Source organism: Leptidea sinapis, chromosome Z (assembly GCF_905404315.1).
Source record: "Leptidea sinapis chromosome Z, ilLepSina1.1, whole genome shotgun sequence".
Classification (NCBI taxonomy): Eukaryota; Metazoa; Arthropoda; class Insecta; order Lepidoptera; family Pieridae; genus Leptidea; species Leptidea sinapis.
This window is the reverse complement of record NC_066312.1, coordinates 18,625,347-18,652,198: the sequence shown is the minus strand read 5'-3', so window position 1 is coordinate 18,652,198 and position 26,852 is coordinate 18,625,347. Positions and strand designations below refer to the sequence as shown.

Genomic DNA, 26,852 nt, shown 5'->3' with positions numbered 1-26,852 from the left:
CTGGACTGGCTGCTGTCAAAGTGCTTTTGTGCCTGTTTGGTATTCCGCCATTTAGGCGTTGTTTGCCATGTAGCGAGTGTCTGCGGTACTAAAACTTGTGCCAATTTGAAGCGCCACTGCGAGCGTTCAGAGAACTAATTTTGACATATAATACAAATGGCTGCGAATGAACGTACAATACTCTGAAGTATTTTTGCATTTGGAATTAATTTCGTACGTTTTCCGTGTTATTTATACTTCAGGAATCAACTCAATAAAGTACATTTTTTTGTGTAAATTGTTTCCCACCATCTATCGATGTTTGCTGAGGTTGTCCCTCAGGAATTGATTCCTGAAGTATAAGTAACACGGAAAACGAACGAAATTAATTCAAAATGCAAAAATACTTCAGAGTATTGTACGTTCATGCGCAGCCATTTGTATTATATGTCAAAATTAGTTCTCTGGACGCTCGCGAGTGGCGCTTCAAATAGGCACAAAAATTTGCTGTCCATCATATGGAACAGCCTGTCCAGTGGTATTTATACAGGTCAGTGAGAGACTCTAATAAATGTACGAATAGTTCGCGACCGCGATTAAATAAATTGATGTGATCTATTTTAGATGTGGATTGTGGAAAGCTACCAGCACTTCCATATGGTACAGCAGAGCTCATTAATGGCACAACACACCTGGGAAGTGTGATCCAATACTCTTGTACAACCAACTACCGGCTTGTGGGGCCCGTGAGACGAATGTGCACAGATAGTTATCAATGGACTGATAACGCACCAAGATGTGAAGGTAACTATAAATATATTATTATTAATATTATCAATATTTCGGAAACTATCGTAGTAAATATATGAAAATGTTTGTTTTTTTATGGAAGGAGGAGGATAAGCGAGTATACATACGGGTAATAAACTCTAAGGGTCAAATAAACGTTAAATGTTACTAAGAAAATAGAAATAAAGCACATAGGTACATACCGGGCGAGAAAAGAACGGAGGCCTATGGTTCTACTGAAATGTCATTTATATTACTTTTATAATAAACTTATTCAGAAAAGATTTCGTTTGAGTTTTTGCCACAGGAATTACGCTATTAGTTTCTTATTTCGGCGCTACAACTCCTTCTGTGTCTTGGGTTCCTAAACTTATCAGTTCTTCTTACTTATTAAATAACATAATCAAATTTCTATACTATTGCCTCATAAATTATTTATAACATAACAAACTATTCCAACATAAAAATTTCAAAATAAAATAACCTATTATTTTCAACAGAAATACGTTGCCCCGAGCCAATTGTAACAGAGAACGGTATTGTATCTGTCACCGGTAATGATCGAATGCACGGCCGGACTCTCATTCGCACCGCAACGACGACAAACAATGGCTACACGTATCGCATCGGAGCGCTTGTGAAGTATCGCTGCGAAAGAGGCTACAAAGTCATCGGAGAGAGCCTCTCAACCTGTGAAGATAATGGTCAATGGAGTGGCATGACTCCACGTTGCCAATGTATGTATACCTTTTAACAAAATATTTATACATATAAACAAAAATCTATCGTCTATATTTATAATCACAAAATTTTTTTACATCGACGTACTTTAAACAAATATACTCGCAATAGCCTATTAAAAGGTCGTCAAAAATGTCCGATCGGAGTTGCAAAATTAAAACATTCATTCAAATTGACATCTTATTTCGTGGCAGTAATGTTCAAAGTCAATTGTATACGCTCATAAGAAGCTCATTGATTATAGAGCGTCGCGACGTATTTTGTTTCAGCAATTAAAATATTATTATTGAGCAAAATTATCAAAATCGTCAATTTAGTTACATAAATTTGTTGATTTAAAGGGGCACTTACCTGAAACACGACACCCATCCTTTTTAAGATTGGATATGCTTTTATTTGGACATTTTTTCACTAAACACTTTGTCATTGCGTGGCGCTGTATTCAAAGCGCGGTCAAAACACAACTGAACAAAAATTCTGAGTAATAGACGCGTACGCAGAGCTTTGCTTGACAATATTAGAGCGTGATTGTGAGTCTAGTTGTTATACGTCATTGGTTTTTTGTTATTATTTCTATTTGTTCTTAATAATCTGTAAACTGGACAGATTTTGACAGCGGATTCCCTGGCAGGTAGGTGATGTTGTCGGGATAGGCTTGCATATTCTTAATTTGAATAAGGTTTTTGCCTAAACCAAAAATAATAAAGAAATCCTGAGAAAATCCAATTCATTTGTCAAATTGCAAGAAACGAAATGTACGTACGAATACAGTCGCTTAAGCGCAATATACGTCCTATTTAGATCCATATTCATAAAGCTAACTTGTTCTGACTAATCGCGCTCCCTTAGTCAACTAGAGCCGTCGACAGATCCTCTTATATGTAATAAGAGGATCTGTCGATATATATTCGAGCGTGACAGTTCAGTATCATTCAATGCCAAAATAATAAAGTGATCAGCGCACCTTTTCGCTTATTATATAAGCGAAAAGCAATAGTAGCCCCAATATGGAGTACTTAAGAATAAGACGTAAGAAATACATTAACGCCTTAGGTCTAACTATAACTATAGTAAAAAAAACGTATCGGTAAACCTCTTTCTGTTCAGGCGTTCACTCTTGGCAGAGTGGTCGTGGGCCGTGGCAAAGAATGCCTTCTGCTGACTACTCTTATCGCGAGCTTGCCATTTCTGTCGCTAAGTTGCATTGCGTCAGCACTTAAATATGGACTCTTAGTGACATTTTTAATCAAACCAACCGCGGAATCGTAAAACCTATTGTCTTCGAACATACTACAATATGAACAAGAGAAGCGTGGCGGACTGGTTACGACTTGTCAATCAAATTCGGTTACAGTAACAATAGATTTGTTTGAGATATTTTCCTTTATCGCACTCTTTATTGTCTATATACTAGTATATTGTTAGTCTATGGTATAACCAGCCTTGTGAAATAAAAATAACATTATTTGAATATTGGATAATAAACATGTATTTACGATAGAAAATAGCTTGAAGTTGAGGGATTTAAATAAGGAACACCATTTTGTTACAGATGTAGACTGCGGTAATCCAGATCGTCTACATAACGGTAAAGTGACACTTGCTACCAACGCGACTTACTACGGCGCTGCTGCTCTCTACGAATGCGACGAGCACTGGCAACTGGATGGAGTTTCGAGAAGACTTTGTCAAGACAACGGAACTTGGAGTTCTGAAGCACCTGTGTGTAAAGGTAAATAGGACATAGCATTTTCTTTTTATATTATTACACATTAAAATTAAATAAAAGTTATAGAAAGGGGGACAATTCTTGAAAGGTCTTGAAACGTCGGGTTAGCTAAAAATAAAATAAAAATGTAACTTTTACGCAACAATCTTATGTAAAAGCAGTTACAATTACACGCGTTTTAATCCTTTAAAAGTGTTTTATTTAAAGGTAAATAGAAAAAAATCAATTACAAAGGTTTTTTAAGAATCCTCAGCCGCACTGCATTTGGGTGGTATTTTAAATTGAAAGTTTGTATAGAGTTAAGGAGATTCAAGTGACAGGTGAAGTATCGAGACAATAAACATATCTAAAATTGTAAAGTTCATCATCATTAAATAACTATCATCATAATTGTGAATTTTGTCAGCAATATTCTGGATATAATCTGGAATACTTCCCACTATAAAGAAATTTTCAGATGTCTACACGTAAAATAGTTAATACCCGATAATTTTTTTTTTACAATTAATGATTTATAAATCACTCTACCAACACTAAATTTCCGTTACAGAAATCACTTGCAACGATCCATCGATTCAAATAAAGGGAAGTGCAGGACTACTTGTGGTGACTTCGACGCTGAGTATTCGCGGTGAGGCCCATTATCGATGTGAGAGAGGGTACAGCTTGAAGGGCAACCAGACTCGCACTTGCCTACCAAAGGGACAATGGAGCGGAACACCACCTGCTTGCATCCGTAAGATATTTATTTATTACTACTACTTACTAAGCCCTTTTCGCCCAGTGCCGATGGCCTTCAAACACTACTTTCTTTTTTTCAATTTCTTTGCAGCTGTTGTGTCACAATATTGTCCTTTACCGTAAGAGTGTCGAATACACATGAATTTTGAATACACTTGAAAGGGCAACAATAAAAATTTAAGCGTCTGTATCAATATAATATTTTTTTTTTACTTTGTGTGTATAAGTATTTAGATGGTAGTGATAACGATAAACGGATGGACCGTTTTTATGGTTTACGCCTTATTTCAGTTTTTTACAAAATAAATATAATCTTACCATTAAATTCTATACCTACATACAATTATTAATACCTATAGAAAGTAACTATTGGCTACAAGTACATTAATTACATACTAATACCGACAAGAAATCAACTACAGATAATATGTACCTTACCAATATTTATTTCAACACGAAAAAAACAGATATTTCAAACATTTCCCGGTCATCCCATGACCACCTTATTGATTACAAATGCGATCAAAGATTACCTAGGAAATATTCCTTTAGTTTTTGTTTAATATTTTTATGGGTTGCATGCATTGGACAGAAATGAGGTTAGTTGATTAATTAGGCGAAGAACAATATAGCTTGTTGTTCTCTCACCGTACAAGTTGTTAGCTCGCTCAGTGCGCAACCGGTGTGAAGTTATCGCCCGCGTATGTATAGAGTGTTCCATTTTTATACCGAACTAAATTACCTAAATAAATTAAAATCTTGAAATTATGAACAAATACCCTATTTAATAAAAAATAAAAGCCAATTTAATGGTCTCAGGTAGATGCTTGTTAAGTTACAAAAATTAATAAGTACCTACCTATTTTGATGCGTTAATTCAAATAATTTCCATTAAATATCAACAATATTTTCATATGTATTCATGTAAGACACAGGTGTACCACGGACGAGAAAAAAATAAGGATTCCGTGTCACCTTACATAACAGTGAGGCACCAAAACAGGCCGGTAAACGTGTAAATACATAGACCCACGCATGCACTTACACTAATACAAGCCGATCGGCCGCCATTATGCGATTTGCCATCGTCTGTGACAGATTACTTTGCGTCGCAATAAAATACCTTAAAAATGCCGTCGTGCGTTGTGAAAAAGTGTAAAAACAATAATAGTAAAGTATTTGTGGATATATGATTATTTCAGGGAGTAAAAATTGTGTAAGTGGTGGTGGTGTGTAAGTGGTATACCCCGTAACCGCACACATGCATAAAGGTGCTTCACTTGCTAGTATCACGGCGCGGAGTCCTTATTGTTTTACTAGTCCATGAGGTGTACAAGTTTTTATGATTTGCAAATTATATTTTGTAAAATACCTCCACTTTGGAAGACAACATGTCTCTCTGAGATCGAAGAAGTAGTCCAATAAGCTTTCTCAGATTTCTGTTATCTGTTATAATTGTATAATTTTCTTGCCATGTACTTATGTTAATCTATACTTTTCAATTGCAGCAATTGATTGCAAGTCACCAGGCACGATGGAGAATGGCCGCATCATTATCTCAAACAGTTCGACGCTATTTGGAAGTTCTATTGAATACCACTGTCTACCCCAGTATCAGAGAGTTGGTCCATTTTTGCGTAAATGTTTAGACGACGGCAAATGGTCGGGAGAAGAACCGAAATGCGAGTTAGCAAAGAATGAGGCCGCTGAAAATGGAGCGCTACCATTGAGCGTTGGTGTTGGATGTGGAGTAGTATTATTCCTACTGATGTTGCTGGGAGTTGTGTATTTACGACTGTAAGTAGTATTACTATTGTAAATGTACAAAACAATTAATGTGTTACGAAATTTAAAAGAATTGTGCACAAGCGTTTGTGTGGTAAAGGTTATTATATCATAAATTATTTTGATACCACAGTCTGGGAATGAAGCGCTCTCAGGCTAATCACTTCACATTACTAGTAACACTTTATTTTTCTTCTTATTCCGAGGTGTTTATTAATTTATTGGTGCTATTTCGGTGTTCGGTATATATGTATACTAAACTGCAATATAGATTTAAGGCGAAAAAGATATTGGAGGATTTAAACGTGCATCTGAAAGTAAATGATACACTCTGTCTACTACAATGCTGTGCAATGATAAACCCAAAATCTGGAGGGGGAATCGAAATTGTGCCCTTCACTCTGATAAGTAAGATGGTATGCAAGTAATTTCACTATAGCTATTGACCCCCTTCAAACCGATACACAAATAAAGCTTGTATATTACTGATGCAGCAGAAAATGGTTGGTATTCATCTTGACAGCATTCTTTGTCTCATCTGTCTAGTGTATGGTCACTATACATAGTTTACACTAAGATAAACCTACGAATACTGATCGCAGCAGGCAATTAATATTCATTTCAAATCTAAATCATCTTATTCATGTAGGCTAAGGAAATGAAACTTATAAATGTCAAAAGTCTTTTTTTATTTTAACATTTATCACTACTTCAGCTTCATCGTTTTAAAAATCATTTAGGGCATAGATTGACGTGTATTTAATCTTTTTTAATTAATTTAATTTAATCTCTTTACAGGCGGAAAGCAACTCCGGTAAAAAATACGGAAAACATTGAAGGAGCAGAGAGGAAGGAAGATCAAAACGCAGCTGTAATGAGCTATGCGACGTTACACGATACAAACGGTAGACATATATACGACCATGTTACCGATAATCTTTACGACTCACCCTACAGCGAGAGTCACGCGGAAAATACTGCTTATGGAAGAAGAAGTGACACTGATTCCGCATATGAACCCGAACCAACGGGACCCAGTGCGGTTGTCACTATAAATGGCGTTGCTGTTCGTTAAATTACGATTTATTAAAAAAAAAATGCAACAAAATGTTGTAATTTGTTTAACAAGTGATTATTTAAGGCCGAGTGTTTGTATTCTTTAAGAAAAAAGTCCAACAACAAATAGTATATATTCACATTCGATGAAAATGTTGTAAAATTTTAGAAGCATTTCTGCTTGAGATTTTAGGCAGTTGGTATGCTATATATGTTGCATGATGACCAATATTATATAATTAAAACATGTCTTTGTCACAGTCTTTTCTCTGTGGGGAGTAATAAATCCATGTTATCACTATTATTAGGTAGAGATCTTACTGCAACGCATTTCTGTATAATTCAAGAAAACAACAAATCGAGTGGCCATGTGTTTACTATAGACAAATAATGAAAGTCCTCACTGATCTTTGGGCAAAGACCATACTCTAATTTTAAAGGCTGGCAACTATTTAGACCTCTTGTACTGCAGATATCTTATAGCGGTAGTTTTCACTTGCCATCACTTGAGCAACTTGCCCGTTTACTGATTTTATTTTTAAAAATGGGCTGAGTTTTGGGTTTGCGACCGTTATTATCTCCCTCTAGAACTGTTATTACACCTTGCCATGCATTGTCTTTATCTATGTATCGCAAAAAGTTTTAATCGCACAGCTGCTTTCTGTTTCTGGAGAGGGATCTATTAGAATCAAGTACGTACATTTACTATTGCTATTCTTTGTTGCAACTATACATTGAATTAATAATTTCACTCAGGTACCTTTCCAATTGTTACCACATCATCGGTACTAAGTGTTCAAAAGAAAGTAGTTTTAATAATAGTATTAGTTGTTAATATTGTCTAATTGATTTGCGATCTTATAGAATAACCAACACTTACTAGGTATTTAACCAAAGATGTAAAAAGAGTTGGAATTTGTAAAAATACGTAATGATTGTATGATTTAGTTAATTTTGAAACAAAAATTCATGCATTGTTGTCAATAAAATAATGTCTTTTTTAATTTAACATCAATTGTATTTAAATACGTTTGTAAATAAAAAAATATTATACGAATTGTTTTATACAACGACAAAAATTTTCAATAAACTGGCCCGGTTTGATTGATCTTGCCAAAATAAGATAGATCACAACACTAATATTTTTCGTATTAATATTGTATGTTAATAACTAAAGTACTTGTAACAACTAAATACTTCTTAACTGCAATAATATTACGAACTTATTTACCTTTTAAATGAATGGTTGAAATATACTTTGGTAAATACAAGAAATAGATAGATTCAAAAGAACTTAGTTATTCATAATTATCGATTTTGCCTAATGGCAGATATTACCAGGCAGAGTTATTTGATCATCTCTTAACATATAACTTATGTTAAACAATATGTAGGAATAAGTTAGTTGTATAATATTAGAAAAAAATATTGTTTTCTACGTAACAGTAATTATGAGAGGATCCGGAAGCCAACATTTCAAAATTGTTGCATTTTGTCAATGATGGTCCCAAAAGCGATTTTGTATTGTGGTTTTAATTATTGTAATGCTTAGATTTATACGTCTAGAATCTAGTTAGAGTCTCTTGCAGTTAGACAACCGACAAAAACAGGCCAGGAATATAAGTTTAGTGTGCGTGACAACTACGTCTTACAATTGCGATTTGTATGACACTTTGTGTTAGTGTTTTTCATTTTTTTCGGCGTTTTCAATTCTGTCATAGTCTATCTAGACGTATAAATGTTCTAAGTTATAATGCAACAATCATTTAATATCAAGACATGATGGATTAAAAATAGAGACATAAACATGCAGAGATTTGAAAAGCAACAGTAGAATTCTTATCGAAAGATCCTATTAGAGTAATATAATTTTTTTACGTTTTGATAAGTTAAATTTTGTTTTCGTATCAAGCCTTAATTTCAGCTAATATTAATTCTACAATTATAAACATAAGTCTAAAGCAAACGTTTCTAGCGGTCTTTTTAAATAAAACGGAAATTGTGTTTCGCGGTACGTCTTTGTGTACAAAAATAATTCTGTTATTACCGCATAAGTGTAAGTTGAAATAAAAACCTTTTGTACGTTTGTATTTCCTAGTGAGTCTAAGCCTTAAATTGAAATTTATATTTTATTGTTATAATATATGAGAAAAATTTGTATGTATTTATTTTTGTACATTTATAAGTTTCGCTAGATTTATCCTAGATTTGATGCCAAAATAAGTATTGTTGCTTTTTCTAGGTTTTACGAACCTAATATAATTTTTAAATTTAGCATATGTATGTATGTAATACGGCACTTTATAACGATATAACATATTTTAGTAATAAGACAAATTGAAATTTTTAGGATAATATCTTTAAGATTAAGATTTAGTTAAGTAACTGTTTTATATTGTGTACGTCTTTTTTAAATGGTTGGTATTTATGGAATGTAAATAGATGTCGTGAAACGCCATACATAACTTTCAGTTTTGTATGCCAATAAAGTATGCCTATTTTTATTAGATTTTTATTTAATTTTTATAATATTATTTTACAATTTTTAACTTTTTCTTAAAAGCCACATGTAAATAAAAGGGGCCAGATAGATAGTTATTCATTAGTTCAAAATCGAATTATTTTTATTCAGAATTGCATAATTGTCATGCAATCGAACTGATTGAGACAGCTTTTAATCCGCTTATTATTAATAATCTAAACTCCGTTGTATAACATCACGGAGACCGAATGGCGAAGCATTTCCTATAGTTTCTGGACAACAATGAAGTTCTATTTTTACCAGACGACAGTTTGTTTAAATGTTTCTGTAACGCCACCTAATCGAAAGATATAAAGCCTAAAATAAAGACTAAAGTCTCTAGCAGATCGAGTGAGTCCTACTACAGTTGCCTAGAAATTCAAACGTCACTAGAGTACAAGTTTGTCGAAGAATTTTTTTAAAGCTTTGGGATTGTTGGTGCGGTTAACTTATTGGCTTTAGCCAATGGTTACAAGGTGCCAACCGCACCATGGTTACAAGGTTACACCAACCTTGGTGGCCAATAAGTTAACAGCTAAAATTGAAAGACGATTGATACTAGTGCAAAAAATCGTTTCTGCGAACGATGAAATGTAAGCAAAGTTGCCGGTACTAGCTTGTAGAGTTTTAAATAAATACTCAGAGAGCGCACACTATGACTATCCACTTTCTTCTATGACCTTTTTGGCTAGCAAATGAAAGAAAAAACGAAAAATCATTTATTAAATTACCGAAGTGAATAAATGATTTTCATAATGAAACTTATGAAAGTCATCGATTTACTACCGCTACGGAAAAGTTGAGCTTTAATGAGAAGAAGAAGAAAGAAATCAAGAAGCAGGACAGTGACATTGCCACCTGATGCGTTCGAGTATATCATGGTCAAATTTTTTTGAATTCTCAAAAATCGTTCATAACTTTTGGACACGTCCAAATCGTCAGTCGTTTGAGTAGGAGCTACAATAGGGTTCATTTAATATCTCGTATTAATGACGCGCTAGATAAGTTTATTTTTCCTATTTTCTGCCCTTTCGTATGGCCCCCTCCACCATGCAAACCGGCAGATTAATATTTTTCCGTTATCAGAAACACGTGAGGCGCATACACTATAAATATCTGTAGCACTTGAGTATTTTGCTCTGACTGTTTTTTACGTTGTTGTAGACTTACCTTTCACCAGTCACATGGTACTCATTGTATAAACTTTTTTATATTTGGCATTTTATCCACAAAGTTCAATAGATGCCCACGACGCTCGAGTAAATCTCTATTTAGCTCTTGGGCTCCCTTACAATTATATAAATTGACATTATTTTTTTCTAATGCATGTCGATCTGCCCGGCAGTAAACTATAATATTTGGTACTAGATCCATCCTATAATTTAAACGGCCATTACCTTCTAGATAACACTATCTACTACAACACATAAGTAGCAAGTAGCCTATACACAACTTTACTTGGACATTGTGAAACAGCCCCTCAAAGTAGAGAGTAGTTATTTCAAAGCTTCAACGTTTTGTTTCTTGAACATTCCAATTCTCATTAAAAAACCTATAGCCAAATTTTTGGTAAAGATTTTTTTCGTAATTACAATCTTTGACACTATAATATGTGTGATATGATTATGAAGTTACAGCCTAGCGTCTGCGAGCTGGTGGTCTCAACTTATTTATGCTTCTGAACTGGAGTGGACTGGACATCAATATCAAGTTTTAATACATCACTCACATTTGCAGACGATATCTTAATCTTGGCTGAAACCATGGAAGACTTAATATCGAGAATATGGCTCAATAGACCGAGTCTATCAGTCTACCAAGTTCAGCTTCCCAAGGTGTGAGTCTCAAAATGAACATGACAAAGATCTTGCCTAATGTCCATGTCGCACCTACTTCCGTAAAATTTCGGAACTGTATTATCCAAATTATTGACGAGTAAGTATGTCTACCATGGACATATAATCTAGTTAAGCTGGTCCAATTTCACGAAAGTATCATCACGTCGAAACCAAATCGGATGGGCAGCGTTCGCTCCGTAAAATATTCTCTTCCCAAATACCAGCGAGAATGGATGAGAATTGATGAGATGAGAAGGCTCATGGTAGCTCAGAGGGCTGCGAGATCGAATCAGAAATGAGGAATTCTATAGGACAACCAAAGTCGGGTACATAGCCCAGATTATTGTGAAACTGAAGTGGCAGTGGGCATGGCATATAGCTCGACAGACAGATGGCCGGTGGGGCAGTAAATTTCTCGAATGCAGTTTTCATGCTACAGGGAACTATTTCAAAAATTTTAGATACCCTCCAATTGGGGGTTTCTTTGGTCTTATTTCGGCTCAGTTTAGAAGGGTGCCGTAGCTAGAGAAATAGCCGAGCTAATGAGACAAAAAACATACAGAACATACTCAGAATTTTAGATTTTTCAGAAAATCTGAGCGACACTGCATTCTATTGGGCTGGGCGTAACACTCACCATCACGTGAGTCTTACTCATCTCATCACTTTTGCTCATGAAAAAGCTACACTAAATATAGTTCTTTTAGAGTTTTAAATTTTTCAGCTGATCTTTCAGTTTTTTTTTTCAAATATTCCGTCTCTAGTATCTACACACGTATTGGCGCTAACAAAATTATAAAAGCAATATTCAAATTGGCTGAATTTTAGCGTATCTAATGTAGGTACTTTATGATTTTTTTGAAACAACATTTTTTTTTAATTTAAAACAAAAACATTACTTAGATCCTTATGTATAAAAATAACATAACTAACAATAAATATTAGTTGTAAGGCCTAACCAATTTCAAGGACTGAAAATATTTAAGCAAATTTAAGGTAGTTAAATAAGGGTATCCGAGATTTCTTTTGCATATCATTTTGTCGAAATTTCCTCCATCCTTGAATTTGAATGTACTCCATGTGATCTACATTCTCCGTTTTTTTTTGTATTTCAAGCCAGTTACGTCACAATATGGCGAAAAGAGTTTTCAGTTACGCAATCAAACGAAGAAAAAAATTAAGACGATTTTATACTCAAATAGAAGAATATGGCGAATAAATTGTTTAAAAGACATATTATAATCTTTTAGAATCGCCACAGAAAGCAGGCAAATAAAAAGCAAGATCCAAATCAAATAATATATTTATTTTCGTTTAACTCTTACTGACAAAATAAATTAAACTTCAATTACAACCAAATATCCGGATACAAATACAAAATTTAACATCATTTTGTTAAAACATCACTCACTTCTATTCAATAACTGTCAATGCCCTACTAATATTATACATAACATTGTAAATTGAAAAATTTGCATGAATCAACAAATGTCGAATTAACTACTATCAATATAATTTTTGTGTCAATGTGAAACAAGCGTACTATTAATCAATGAGGAAATACTTCCAGCATAAAATTAAATCCAAAAGGACGACGAATATAGAAAATTATTAATGTAAATAGTGCTTTCACAATATGTATATATATTTTTATATAATGGCTCAATTGAAACTTAAAGCAGATAGAAATGTATAATAATGACAAGTACCTATGAGATTGTGAAAAAATGTGTTCAGCTTCTCTGTATTAGGTTTGGAGTATATGAATAGTAAACATTTCAAAAACAAACAGTTCATTAAATAAATTAAATCAATTTCTAATTATTATATACATGGATACGCCATAGAAACAAAACTTAATGAAGCCCGTCCAGTCGATAAAATATTATTAATACATAATGGCTCTTTAGACTTAGCTTTAAACTGACATGTTTACCAAGCATTAAGTTTTCTTTCTTCAATCTAATATAATATATTATATCTAATACCGTCACGATGCTATTGACGAAAACTTAGATCTCTTGCGTTTATTTTTTTAAATGTCGGCTTAAACGCGAATATGTATAGTAATACCTAGTATAGTTATAACAAAAAATAACAACACCATTCGTTAAAAATGTTTGCTTGCTCAAACACGCATTTCAATCGTGTTTTCGTAGTTTTAATAAAACTATAGATAGTATTATTAAATAATAACACATAAAATGTCACGTGCATATAGGATTATAATAATTAATATAATATGCAAACATTAAGAGTGTTATGGCATTCAAAGTTCATAATCTGCACACTACATTTCATTGATCATATAGTTTCGTTCTTAATTGTACATAGTACAACACAATAATCAAAATATTTAGTCTCACCCATTACGCCTCGAAAAATATAAATAATGAAAACGGGTCCATATTATTTTAAGTATAATTTGCCGTACTAAGTAAATTTTAGACCGTTGAAAAATAAGTACGATTCCTATGTTATCATAATATTATGCACTATTCTACATATTTGTCAAATCAATTCAAATTTATATAATTCACTATAATTCGTTGTTTTTAAATAGTATATATTAAACAATGCTTTATGCAAATTTATACTAAAGTTTCATCGAACATCATTGCACCTTAATATTATACGCGATATAATAAATTAAATACCATTAGGTTATTATGCTCTTTAATGGGATATTAGCCCAAATATTTTTAATTATATTAACATTATAACGGATATGTTATCTCTAAGGTACAGAATAGGTTCAAAAATGTCTAATTGAAAAGTCTGTATATTAATAAACTTAAGATAGGTTTGTATAAAACTTATTAAGGAGCGAAATTCTGATTCGACTGTAACTCAGCATAAAAAAACAACAAAGTTATTTTTTCTTTACTACAGTAAGGAATTAATGCGAGTGGAAAAAGCCAGGGGACTGACTACATACAGGCATGATTTATATTATGTATGCGTACGATTTTATAATGAACTGAATCATTTTAAGAAAAAAAAATATTAAGGCGAATCACTAATACATAATATAAATATACAAATGTATAAATTTTATCAAATGTATATAAATTTAGGACACGAATATCATCACCGTACATTATAATACTATTACACTTACATCATAACGAATAATATGATCAATCTAATAACAACTCATACTACTTTATTTAAAACACTATAACTTTACATCTCATCCTTACAGAACAAAAGGAATTCGCGACCCATATGCGTTATTTACACTAAACAGTGAAATACACGGGACTGACACACAATGTCAATGTAAATTGTACAATGTAATTAATTTCATTGAATACCACTAGCACTTCATTGCAGGGTCATTCCACGAGAAACAGACATAAAAAAATTATTATTCTCGAAATTTGTAACGTTAATTTACATTTTACCTATACAATGTGCCCGGGCATTTATTACTTAACGATAATTCAATATTTTTAAGCATTTAGGTATACTATAGTTTAGGCCTTTACAAACGTGCGAACTGAGTCATAAAACATTACGTCAAAGGGATGTGACAATGTCGCACAACTCGTTATCGATAAAGGGATGCCGCTCGGATGCAGGTAGCTGATGACTAATGCAATAAGGTCAAATGTAGGTGTTTGTGAAAATTGTATTATAATATTGTCATTAAACTTTCATAAGCGAACCATGGACGCATTATTCTTCAACTTAACTTTGTTTAAAGGGCGATAACAGTGTGTTAACGTCGTGTCAATTTCCGAGTTGTTTTTGGATTCTTATGGTTTTTAGAATATACTAATGAATATAGTAAAAATGGCGCCAAAACTTTGCAGAGGGGTGAATTTGACGATAAAAATATTTGAATAAGTAAGGGTAAATGATACTCGGTCACATTGTATTTACTCCGCCAAGACACATAAATATCAGTCAATCTGCGATAGCAGTGTAGCGTTTGCATAGATATAGAAAGTATGACAGTTTAAAAAAAACTGAAATAAAATTTAATTCGGAATTCATACTGCTATAATCATCTTGGACAAGGAGCTTGTACAATTAAGATTGATCATCACTTAACATGAGTCCGTTTAGCCCCTTGATATAATGAAGGAGTCTCACGTGTACTAAAAATTGATCCTTAATTTCAAAGATGCTGGCACAAAGTCCTTATGACATAATAATTAATAACATTCAATAGATGACCGATAATATAACGGATATTTAAGTAATATAACGGATATTTAAGCTCATATTTTGTTCATTTCACTTGGACAACTTACTGATGACTCGAATAAGCGCTCCGTTTTCGTCTTTCAATCGTTGATTCTCCGCTTGTAACGCTTGATAATTCTGCAATGAAGCACAAATCAAATTGTTAGCAATTAATATCTTCAAAACGCTACTTCACTTTTGACTGGAGCAACTTCTAATTTGTTCAAACCACACACAGCTGAATTATGCATTGGGTGGGGAACTATTCGACCAGGCATTATTAATATTAAGTAAACTTGTAAAAAGGACGTAATAGTAAAATTGAGCAGTAGTATCTGTAACCTTCAAAACATGCTGATATTATTCAAATGGTGATTCGACACTCTTTTTTCTCGACAGAATTTCTATTCTGAATGGCAGTGCTCACTTACAATCAGGAGGACATAAAAATGTATATTTGGGTGTAAACTGAAAAATCGTACAAGACGGGGGCTAACTGATCATTTGAACACTGTCCTTATATTTAAAGTAAAAAACACTTTACAATAAACATGACATTATAATTATGTATGCAATTGTTGTGCAATATTAAAACACGAATGTGATAATAGTATCACACGAGTGTTTTAATGCCTAATTATCAATAGTTGCATACAAGACTTTATCTACACCCATAATATGAATCCTCTATAAAAGATTCTGAAACAGTCAGCTTACTGCTAACATTAAAAAAGCCAGTACTAATAACCATTACTTCATCAAAACGAGTGTTGTAATGAAATTCAGTACATCACTACAACATCTGTTTTCATTACAACACTTGTTTGGATGATGTAATGGTTATTAGGACTAGCTTCATTAATGTTAGCAGTAAGTACGACATTGTGTGTTTAAATGTTGGCAATAAGCTAATAAATAAAGCTGTTTTAGAATCTTTGATAGAGGATTTAAAGCATGGGTGTAGATAAATTATATTACATAATGAATTCTGATAATTATATTAATGACTACAAGCACCGCACAATGATATTTGACTTTAACCAACAATGATATTTGGCTAAATTTGATCAGGTTAATTAATCAATTGTGACAACGCTACATGATATATGTACAAGTAAGTTAATAAACAGTTTTAAATTAGTTACTATTTACTCTCACAAGGCGCGAGCATGTGGGAGTGCTCTACTCTCGGAATGCCGCTATGTGATGATGACTTTGCAACATAAAATTGTTTGGATGTCTTAATTTGGATTTTAGACGATAAATACATAAATAATGGATGCTTTGAAAGATTGTTATGTTTAATTATAAGGTCAGCATATTTTTACTGTTTGTTCATTATATTTACAAAGAAAGAAATGTAGTTATTGAATATCATTAAGGCTGTCAGTTTTTGTCTTCACAAGTCTTGTCAAGTGTTTGTCTTCACATTTCAGAAAAAGATAAGCTACGTCTTACACTCGCGATTTGTATGTCTCTTTGTACACAAAGTACACTTACAAATGTGCGAGCATTGCTCAAAATAAAGGTTATCTGTCCACTTTTTATCGACGTTTTCACAGCTTTTTCACTATCTATCTCGACGTAATAATAAATGATCTAAAGGCTGGTGGAAATCAGACTCATAGACATTGAAAAGAAATTAATGAAAATGATTTTTGAAGTTAAAACTTCTTTTAGCGCGGTACGCATATTTACAGGTGAGATAAAATCTTTGGACTCGCGACACCGTTACGAGACGCAGCTATAGTGTATACATATAGCAGACCGCGAACGCGTCTAGTTAAATAAAATGTAGATATATTATTATTATAAATTATATAATATTATTCGAATCAAAAAAATTTATTTCCTATTTTAGTTACCATGAACCTATAGTTTATATTTTAGATTACAATAATTTTAATGATAATGATGATGATACAAGAGTTGTCGAAATTGTTAACGATGATTCATAAAAGAACATTAAATTTATTTTAAAATTAATGAAATATAATTCATAAATAAAATGCAATTCATAACCCAATAACCATAGTACTCATCTAAAATATGTCTAACGCGCCAAAACAAGTTCTCATTTCTGTCGGCACTCCCGGAGGGCAACCCGTATTTTTTTATTCTGTTATTTATATAAGAACGCAGTAATTTAAATAAATTTTAACCCCCATCAAGTAGTATAGAAACAATCTGCAATTACTTTGATTGTTGTTTACAGTCATTGTTTACTTTATAACGTACAGATTGTTAATGTTAGATCTATAATTTTACATTAAAGAGTCCAGTTATAAAAAAAAAAAAACAAGATGCTGAGTAATATTACGGCTAATGAAATAAGATAGAATTAATTAATGAAATGTGTACGATGATATAAGATATTATAATATAAAATTACTTATCGGTTTTATCACAATAAATGTTTAGTAATGCTTGTGATGGGTGTATTGTGTAGGTAATATTGACAAAAAAAAACATTATTTAAATAACACATCCATGCATCCACTAAAATCAATTATTTCGGACGGAATGGCAATTTCTCTACTGTATAATATACGGTTGTATTTTCCAATATTCATAAAAAACTATCAAACAATATTTGGTTGGTTTTTTTAATTAGAAATACTTAACATTTAACGACGTTTACATATAGTCTATCATATGTTAAACACGAAGAGATCGATTCACATCTAAGAGCAGTCAACTTAGCGCTAGACTCATATTATAACACTAAAATACTTATTCTTGACACAATACCAAGGACCTATCATAATATAATACATTGTTTAAGCTATGAGTTCACTTAAAGTGTGCATATTTTAAAAGGTTAACAACGTTCGTTTATACAAATTGATGTTATAAATATCAATAACAATTCAAGTGAAAGAAGAAGTCTTGTCTATGACTTCAGCTGATTTTGAAAAATCTGCTCAATATACGTGTACTGTATATATTATTCGTAGTTGTGAATCGACCTTACAAGCATGCTTGCATTTCACACAGTTAATTGTATTACGATGCTGCAATGGATACGCCGTGGGATAACCAACACATCTGTTTATCTCATATATCTAACACAACCGCAAATCTAGATATAATATGTATGTACACGCTAACCACCATAGTGTTAATTTCAATAATATCTGAGAAACTCAAACCTTTTTAACAAATGTTGGTCAATATATAATATAAAATCTAGAATGGAATCATAATACCAGTGAATTTATGCGTTTTGAAAAAGTATCGTAAATTTAGTAATAATAATAATTCTATTTTAAAAAAGAAACATATGAGAGAAACAGAAGTGACATGTAGCATTAGTCGACAATGCCTCACGAAGATTGAGCACATCATTGAGCGAACGCTCATTCCAAAACAATTACCTATTTGGCGACAGAGTTGGTCAATTTGCTGACCACTCGCGTTAAGGCACGGTTCTCAGCTCTCAACCTTTCGTTCTCGGCTTTTAACTTTTGAAATTGCTACAAAACGAATACCAACATTACTAACACTAGTTATTCCATTTAGCGGCAACACAGACGCCAGTTTCATGTCCGCCATTTTGCGTAACAAATCAAAAGCTATTTCAAATGTGTATTTGTAACTTATATAGTGGCATGTGAAGTGTGTTATTAGTTTTAATATTTAACAAGAATAACCTTTAATTCTTCTTCCATTTCGGAGAGTTTTCGTTCCATTGCTCTTTTTTCGCGTTTCTCTATATCAGACAGTGAATTTTGATTCTGAAATAAAAACAAAAATCTTATAAATATTCAAGATTCTGTTCACAAAACCTCATTATAGCAAAATAAATAAAATTTTAAAAGTACGGTCGAGATCTGGTACACTAATTAGAAAATTAATCTAACATATTATGTTCATCACACAGAAAGCCAAGCAGATAAACAATAGATCGCTCCATGCATTTACAAAAAACGAATAGAAATTATGATTGGTAAGGAACAATGCAATGAATATGAAAAGATTCGCGGTATTGTCAACACACTTACGAACAGTACAAGACAAAGAAACTACAAATAGTTCAGAGACAGTTGTCAGATACGTATCATCGTGTTAGCTCAATTTGTGAAAAGCATTCAAATAAATTAAGTCGCATTTGCAAAGGTAATCCTCCATTAAAGATCATTTCTAGGTTACGCTCTGATAGGCAGTCGCAGATAGCCAAAACATGGGCCAATTTGTCATCAAACATCTGTACATATAATTAGTGTTAGCGGGTGGGCGGGTATTAGTCAAACAGTTTAAATGGCGACACGAGTCCACGATGACGCTTATATGTCACGGACAGTGGAGCATTATTACAATTAGCTCTAGCTATTAATCACTTCGGACGTAACTTGAATAAATTTGTAATAACATGAGAATTATATATCTACAAAAAAATGCTATTATAAATACTCTAAGTAATCGACAAAAAAAAGTAATGATAGGTGGAACTGTAAATACCCTCGTCTTTCATCTATGATATCACAACTAAGTATAAACATAATTTGTTGAATTCATTATTTCTGATTAATAATACCTATTAAAGATCTCGTCGTATAGGAATCATTACTCAATTGTTGTGTCCTTAAATCAATTAAAAAAAGGACAGGAGTAACCTAGCAATGTGGAAACCAGACTCTCATCATTCAATTAAAATATTACACCTAATTCTGATGATTAATATTAAAGATCTAGTGGTAGGTATAGGAATTATTACTAAATCTCTGTTTTGTAAATAAATATATGGAAAAGCCTAACATACTACACCTTAATTTTGATCATATTCGATTGCATTATAGTTCCTTCAATTGAGAAAGAGACAATACAACACTCGCGTAAATGCGTAAACAACATTCCAACAAAATATGGTTAGAATATTAGCTGAAAGAGTAGTCATATAGCAAATGAGCCGAAAATATATATTATAACACTGACAGATCATATTAGTTTAAGAGACAATTTTCAAACCATGCATTACTTATGATAACATACCACTTGGGTGAGCCGAGTGATAGTAGCTCGGGCCTCTCGTAACTGTTGTTCCGTAGTCGCCAGCATAGCGCGTTGTCGTTGGACCTCTATCTGTGAAGCTTCGTAGAGGGCTTTGTAATCTTTCTCTTCAACCTCTTCTGTGCGCTCGCTTCCAGACTACAATAGAAAATATTTAAACATGAAGAAATTTCAGTAAAAATAAATCAAACTTATCAGTACAGATATAAATTTACACACCACAACGAAAAAATCTTATTTGAACAAAAAAAATATCAGTGGCCCCATTGCACAGGATGCCAGCTAGATTATGGGTACCACAACGGCGCTTATTTCTACCGTGAAGCAGTAATGTGTAAACATTAGTGTGTTTCGATCTGAAGGGCGCCATAGCTAGTGAAATTACTAGGCAAATGAAACTTAACATCTTAAGTTCAAGGTGCCAAGCGCAATTATAGTGCCACTCAAGAGTTGTTGGGTTTTTCAAGAATCCTGAGCAGCACTGCATTGTAATAAGCAGGGCGCATCAATTACCATTAGCTGAACATCCTGCTCGTCGTATAATTTGTTACAATAATAAAATATTTATATCTTTCAGGATAAAACCCTTTCAGAATAAATAGAATCAAAAAAATACTAATTATTACGATTATAAATATTTTTCCAACAGAGAATTATATTTTTTATAGTACAATAATTATTTGGTATTAATGATAGTAGTTCGTAATTACATCTTACGTTAAGTAAACTTTATAAAGAATTTATTTATATATATTTATAAAATTTTGCAATACGTTTTAGCGAAGATCCAAAAGTGAAGTTTAATATTTATTTTGAAATATTCTTACTAAAAACTGGTTTATTAATAGAGCATGCTACTATTTCGATTTCAATAAGTCGTGAAGTTGACTTAGTTATTATTTTTTGATGGACTTATGAAGTGAAAGAACAGTTCTGTCAAGAATCAAGAACTCCGAAGCTTACAAGAAGAAATATAATCATTACCTCATTTTATATGCGAACAGCTCTATACTAAACCGAACTATATATAATCATTAAAGGTGTTTCAAAAACATTAGATAACTTTATTATTCGTTAAGGTACAATTTGTACGCTTATGAAAGTCAATTTTGATGCCATCAGTTCAAGAGACCAGGAGGCCTTGTTCTGAGAAAAACCGGCAAGAAACTCAGCTTTATCCTCCCTTTACAGTTTTCACAGTATTCATATATTTTTACGGTCTATTCTTGAACTTTAGCTTTAATTTATATAACGTAAGTTCAGCAACATGATGTGGGAGTTTATAATATATTTGTTTACATTTCCCCATGAATGAGTTACCAGTTCAATGACGTCTGAAAAAGTTGGAACAGCAATTCTATTACATATTTCCAAACATAATTAAATAAAATTAAAAATAGAGAAACTTTTGATATCGGTTAAAAAGCAGAACGAAATCAAAATACGACGCGACTGAAAATATAAATTCAACGCCAAGGTCTGTGACGCAGATGAATTGATAACTTCACGAGAACGGGAACCGAAACACGTTAAAATTTCTCACACATGTTTAAAACTCAACAAATCATTCAAACGTCGTACTTCTTCTTAATTTATGGCTCGCAAAGCGTATGAACTTGCCAGATGCACAAACTACAGATAATTTGCGCGAGTTGATAAAACCTCAAGTGAAGGAGTTAATTAATTTAATAATAACAAAATACACGAAAAGACACTTAACAAAATAATCATTAAATATTTTCCTCAAAAATATTAAACATACGATACTAGAGATAATTAAGGCCATTTGTAAGAATTTAAATTACACGTATAAAACAAAACAAATACACGAAATATAACAGTTAGCAGCATGTTAAGTTGAATTTAAGTATTTTTGTCGTTACCAGTTCGGCCGTTCTGAATGCATGACACTATAAAACTAACAATATTAACATGTTTTTGTCAAAACATGAAAATTATGTAATCTATGAAAACAACTTATTCAATTAGAAATACGTACACAGTATCCATCTGAAGCTAACGAATTAAGGCTGACTGAACGTGAGTTTAGTGGGTCTAGATTGTCGAGCGAAGTCAGAGATCTCGACCGCTGTTTTTCAAGGTTATCATTTCTTTTCACAGATCGGGACTTCCGCTCGGGTTCTATCGGCGGTACTTCCAGCTCGGAAGGCGCTTCCGCAACATCAGCTGTCGCTTCCTGCACTTTCAGCGGTGGCACTGGTTTTGGCTTAAAATTCTTTTGACTCGCCAACAGTCTTCTGTCTAACTTTTTAAGCACTGGTGTCATTAAATTCAACGATCCTAACGTAGCGCTACTTAGGTATACACCACCATAACCAGAACTCGTACCACCGTAAATGCCTAAGTTAGAAGACGGACGGCCCAATCCAACAGTATAAGGATTATAATTTCTGTATGAACTTTGACTATAGGAGTTTGAATAATTGTTAGAATATGAATTGTACTGACTGCCCAACATAGAATTGAACATACTGGGCGAAGAACTGTAATGTGACGTGAGGCTCCGGGGTCTCGAGGAGTATCTATCCTGTTTCCGACTCATCGCAACTATGTGTTTCACACGTATTAAAATATAAACGGAATAACGTGCTATCTCCGCGCGCTATGTTAACAGACTGACTGTTTTCCCACAGTTTTAATGACAGAGAGAAAATATTGTCGACACAATATTAAACATTACTTCATGGCACGTGCGAGGGAGACCGAATGAGACAGCGATATCTTGAGTAACTGAGTAAATCATCACCTGTAAATATAGCGAGACTGTTTGCAGTATCGCGAACCGTATACCTCTCCTGTAGTCCTTGGAAAACGTACATCGCTTGTCGTATTATGTCATACAAAGTAATGTTTTTGAAGAGAAAATATTTAATTTCATTTTTGTTTTAAATGTATAAACCGAAAACCTACTTACGCGTCTATAAAATTCTTTGAACTACTACATTAGCGTAACATAAGTTATGTTGCTTTTTTTAAACAATTTAGATTTCGCTGCGAAATAATTGCAAAAATTTAACTTAAGGTTATTTTCTTTTGATAACCGAAGCAAAGGTCACTAGTTAGTGTGGTTAGTTAATATAACTCTTAGTAAGGTCATCTTTGTTTGTATAGACAGCATAAGTCGCCCTGGCCGCTTGTACACAGGTGTGTAGACAAGCTAAAAATAACCACCGCGTTTAAATCAAAAACGAAGCAAATTGAGTATAAACAAAGAGATACTGTTTATAGATTCTTGCATGTTTCTCATCACTCTTATCACACAAATATTAACAAAAATAGCCTCAGACAATTTATTAACATCATGAATAGAGAAAAAAAGTAACTGTGCCGCTATCGCTCCAGTCTTTGTCTCTGTTGCTTGCTATAAATAATTTCTATTTTCAAGTTTATGCGGCTACGAGTCACTAGTCCGCTGACCCAAATACTGATTTTGGAACGGTCTATAATGCACATCACTGGAATTTTAAACGAAATATTTCTTAACGGCACGCAAATAGAGCAATCAAAATTATATATTTTAACATATGAATTGATTTGATTTACATAAGTATAATTTTAGACAAGTCTATTTCTCTTGTTGTTGTTAATATAATAATAAACATTGTAACGCTACGCATGTTTATAAAATAAATCATCATGAAATAGATTGAATCAATAATAGCGACCGAGTAGTTTAAATTTAATTTAATAGAGTGTTTATATATCACATAAAAAGTCGAGAGGTGTTCTGTTGCGGTTTGTACTAACGCGGTCAAGGGTCGTTGCGAACAAAACTATAACAGAAAGCTAGATATAAATACATTTGACGTCAATACAAAGAACCTACGCCGCTAAAGTCGTCAAACGATTCGAGCACGTGCATTTATGAGCCACTACTGAATTACTATCGAACTGTCGTATTTGCGACGGAAAAAGTTATATTAATATGAAATTTGTCCTATACTCAGACATACATTAGTAAATACATTTGATAACGCGTATTCAAGTGTCTCTGTCCAGCAGTGGACGTCTTCCGGCTGAAATGGATAAACTCAGGTGCAAGCCTCGACATTTATATTTATAGTAAACATTTTTGATAAAAAAGACGAATAAGGGACCACCTATATTAAAGTTTTACAACCGCCTCCCTCTGTCATGACATGTCTTCTCAGTCTCTTTAATAAGCATGCAAAATTTTTAGTGCTTTCCCTATACTTTATGCAAGGGCATTGGGAATTTCCAGGACCGAATGGACAATGAATGATTCATTGTCCATTCGGTCCTGTAATTAAAATTAATTGTAACAATAATTTAATTGAGTGCCGTGTCACTATCTGGCGCAGGTATTTTAGCGCTGAAATATCTATTTGATGGGCTCTCAACTTGTTCATCATTAAAATATGTACGGGCTTTTGTTATTCTATCGAATATGTGAAGCACAATACTACTCCAAATATTTTCCTTTGGTACACAGAGATTATATAGATTTTTAACTTTCAATCTAAAAACTCTAGCAACTATATCATTTGAAAGCATCCATCGCGAATTGTCATGATAGCAACTCATAAAGTATTTCGGGCAAGACGGCATTTCGTGTCAAAGAAATTAATAAATCAGGGCGACCATATGTATAAACAAAAGCAAACGCATCCTGTGTATATAAGCACCGGGGGCTATTTCAATTGCATACGGTAAAATAACCATTCACCCTGAATTATTACAATAACGTGACCGTCATTTGCTGCAGCATCTTGAATGTGGATATTATTTTCCACTCTACATTTGCTTTGATGTGATTATTAATCATTTTCGTTCTCTTTCAACTTTTAACGTATATGTCAACACAGAACTAATTGATCGATCGATCTGAATGCTTAAATTAATCATATATGATAAACATATGATTTGATGCACGATACTTTCTTATTGATTAAGGTTAGGGGCATGCATTCGTTTTCTAGCAAGGTAGGCACTGTAGATCTAACTAGTCGTAGTTGAGCTTTGGAAGATTGCTTACCGCTGGTATCTAGAGAGAGTAAGAAATAATTTTATGAGTGGGTGTTCAATAGAAGTTTGTTTATAAAATACGGAACCAAATTAAACTAAATTAACTTTTACAGAAGTGCTATATTTATTTTGGTTTATAACGAGGTAGGCACTGCCTGATTGCCTGTTCAATATGCACGCCCTTACTTAGTCGAAAAAATTACAGAATTTACTTGGGGTATTTGAAAAAAAAATTATCCTTTATCGCCCCTAGGTGAAGATATTGCGACGCATCATAAAATTTGTGCGTGTTGTGTCTGGTACCGTAGTTAATGTGTAATTCATTACCTGCATGTGAAATAATATCGCGGGAACCAAACTGTCTGACAAAAACTATGGCTATGACTTCATTTATTAATGGTTCGTTCATTATACCGTCTTAAATATTACCAAGTTGGTAACATTAAAGATTACGTACGGTCAGGGTGCATAACCAACTTGTTTCCCTATACAGGAGGAAATATATAAGAGGTAGTGCAAAGATTTTAGGTTTTATCATCGATAATGACGAACTTCCATACAAACGTCTTTACAACAAAAGGTGTCTTTCCCATGGTCTATTATTATTTTTATAACAGATGTCATCGAAATTGATTCCGGAGTTAGGCATGATAGCGTGACTTATTTTCAACTTTCATACAAACTTCCTATACCATAGGCAACAAATGTCCATTATATCAAAAACGGTAAAACAAATATTCATTTATTTCTTAAAGTGTCTAAATACAAAGCTGCATAGTATATTTTTTTTGTAAATGACAATAAACACTTTCTGGCGTGCAAGCGTTTATCGACAAATTGTTTAGAGTAATGAGTTATATTATAAATGCTTTTTATTTCGATACACTCCTTACCTGAACACTTTCAGAATCACAGTCGACCTCCCCGCTCTCGCGGCGATCATTGACAATGTCCTACGAATAAAAAAGTCACATAAAAACTATTATAATATTAAAATTTTAAAAGTAGACTGGGTTGAACTCTGACCTTATACCCATAGACCAATTACGATATGTTGTAATTGTTATTTGACCAGTTAAACTACACAAATTACGTAGGCACCTAATTGAGAATGGTGGTGGTGTGAAAATGAATATTATAAAATATAAAATCAAATCCAAATGTACTAAGTGTAGGAAGACTTATATATATTATTAATTAAAAGTAAAATAAAAATAAAATTCAAGAACACAAATCTTAATTCACATGTTACAGACATAATACGTATGTGTTTGACTATTACTTTAACGCAAATCACCCAATAATATATTAATCTTAACGTCAAAAATAGCGTCATTTTTACGCTAGATCGTGCAGCACATTTTTAATAAAATGTCGAACGATTTAACGTTAACGTGGGATGGCGTTCTGCCCTATTCTAAAAGCGCGGGGAAGTTCTACTGTGGACCCAAAAATAATTAAT

General features: G+C 33.0%; 2 protein-coding genes across 11 annotated transcripts in view; one reads left to right on the top strand and one right to left on the bottom strand.

Annotated features, from left to right (window-relative positions):
* The window catches only part of LOC126978421 (sushi, von Willebrand factor type A, EGF and pentraxin domain-containing protein 1), a 102,570-nt gene extending 93,248 nt beyond the window's left edge, over window positions 1-9,322 (top strand). For both annotated transcript variants that reach the window (XM_050827194.1, XM_050827195.1), the window contains 6 exons: window positions 604-783; window positions 1,269-1,505; window positions 3,062-3,241; window positions 3,789-3,974; window positions 5,488-5,776; window positions 6,563-9,322. In XM_050827194.1, coding sequence (XP_050683151.1) covers window positions 604-783; window positions 1,269-1,505; window positions 3,062-3,241; window positions 3,789-3,974; window positions 5,488-5,776; window positions 6,563-6,839 — 1,349 coding nt within the window. In that variant the 3' untranslated portion in view covers window positions 6,840-9,322. The remainder of the gene's footprint in view (window positions 1-603; window positions 784-1,268; window positions 1,506-3,061; window positions 3,242-3,788; window positions 3,975-5,487; window positions 5,777-6,562) is intronic.
* A 3,142-nt stretch (window positions 9,323-12,464) lies between these two features.
* The window catches only part of LOC126978425 (protein phosphatase 1 regulatory subunit 12A), a 52,999-nt gene continuing 38,611 nt past the window's right edge, over window positions 12,465-26,852 (bottom strand). For 8 of the 9 annotated variants that reach the window (XM_050827199.1, XM_050827200.1, XM_050827203.1 and 5 more), the window contains 5 exons: window positions 26,284-26,343; window positions 20,366-20,521; window positions 19,027-19,110; window positions 18,751-18,849; window positions 12,465-15,511 (listed from right to left, as the gene is read on the bottom strand). In XM_050827199.1, the coding sequence (XP_050683156.1) occupies window positions 18,751-18,849; window positions 19,027-19,110; window positions 20,366-20,521; window positions 26,284-26,343 (399 nt within the window). In that variant the 3' untranslated portion in view covers window positions 12,465-15,511. The remainder of the gene's footprint in view (window positions 15,512-18,750; window positions 18,850-19,026; window positions 19,111-20,365; window positions 20,522-26,283; window positions 26,344-26,852) is intronic. The other variant, XM_050827201.1, reaches the window with a different exon arrangement.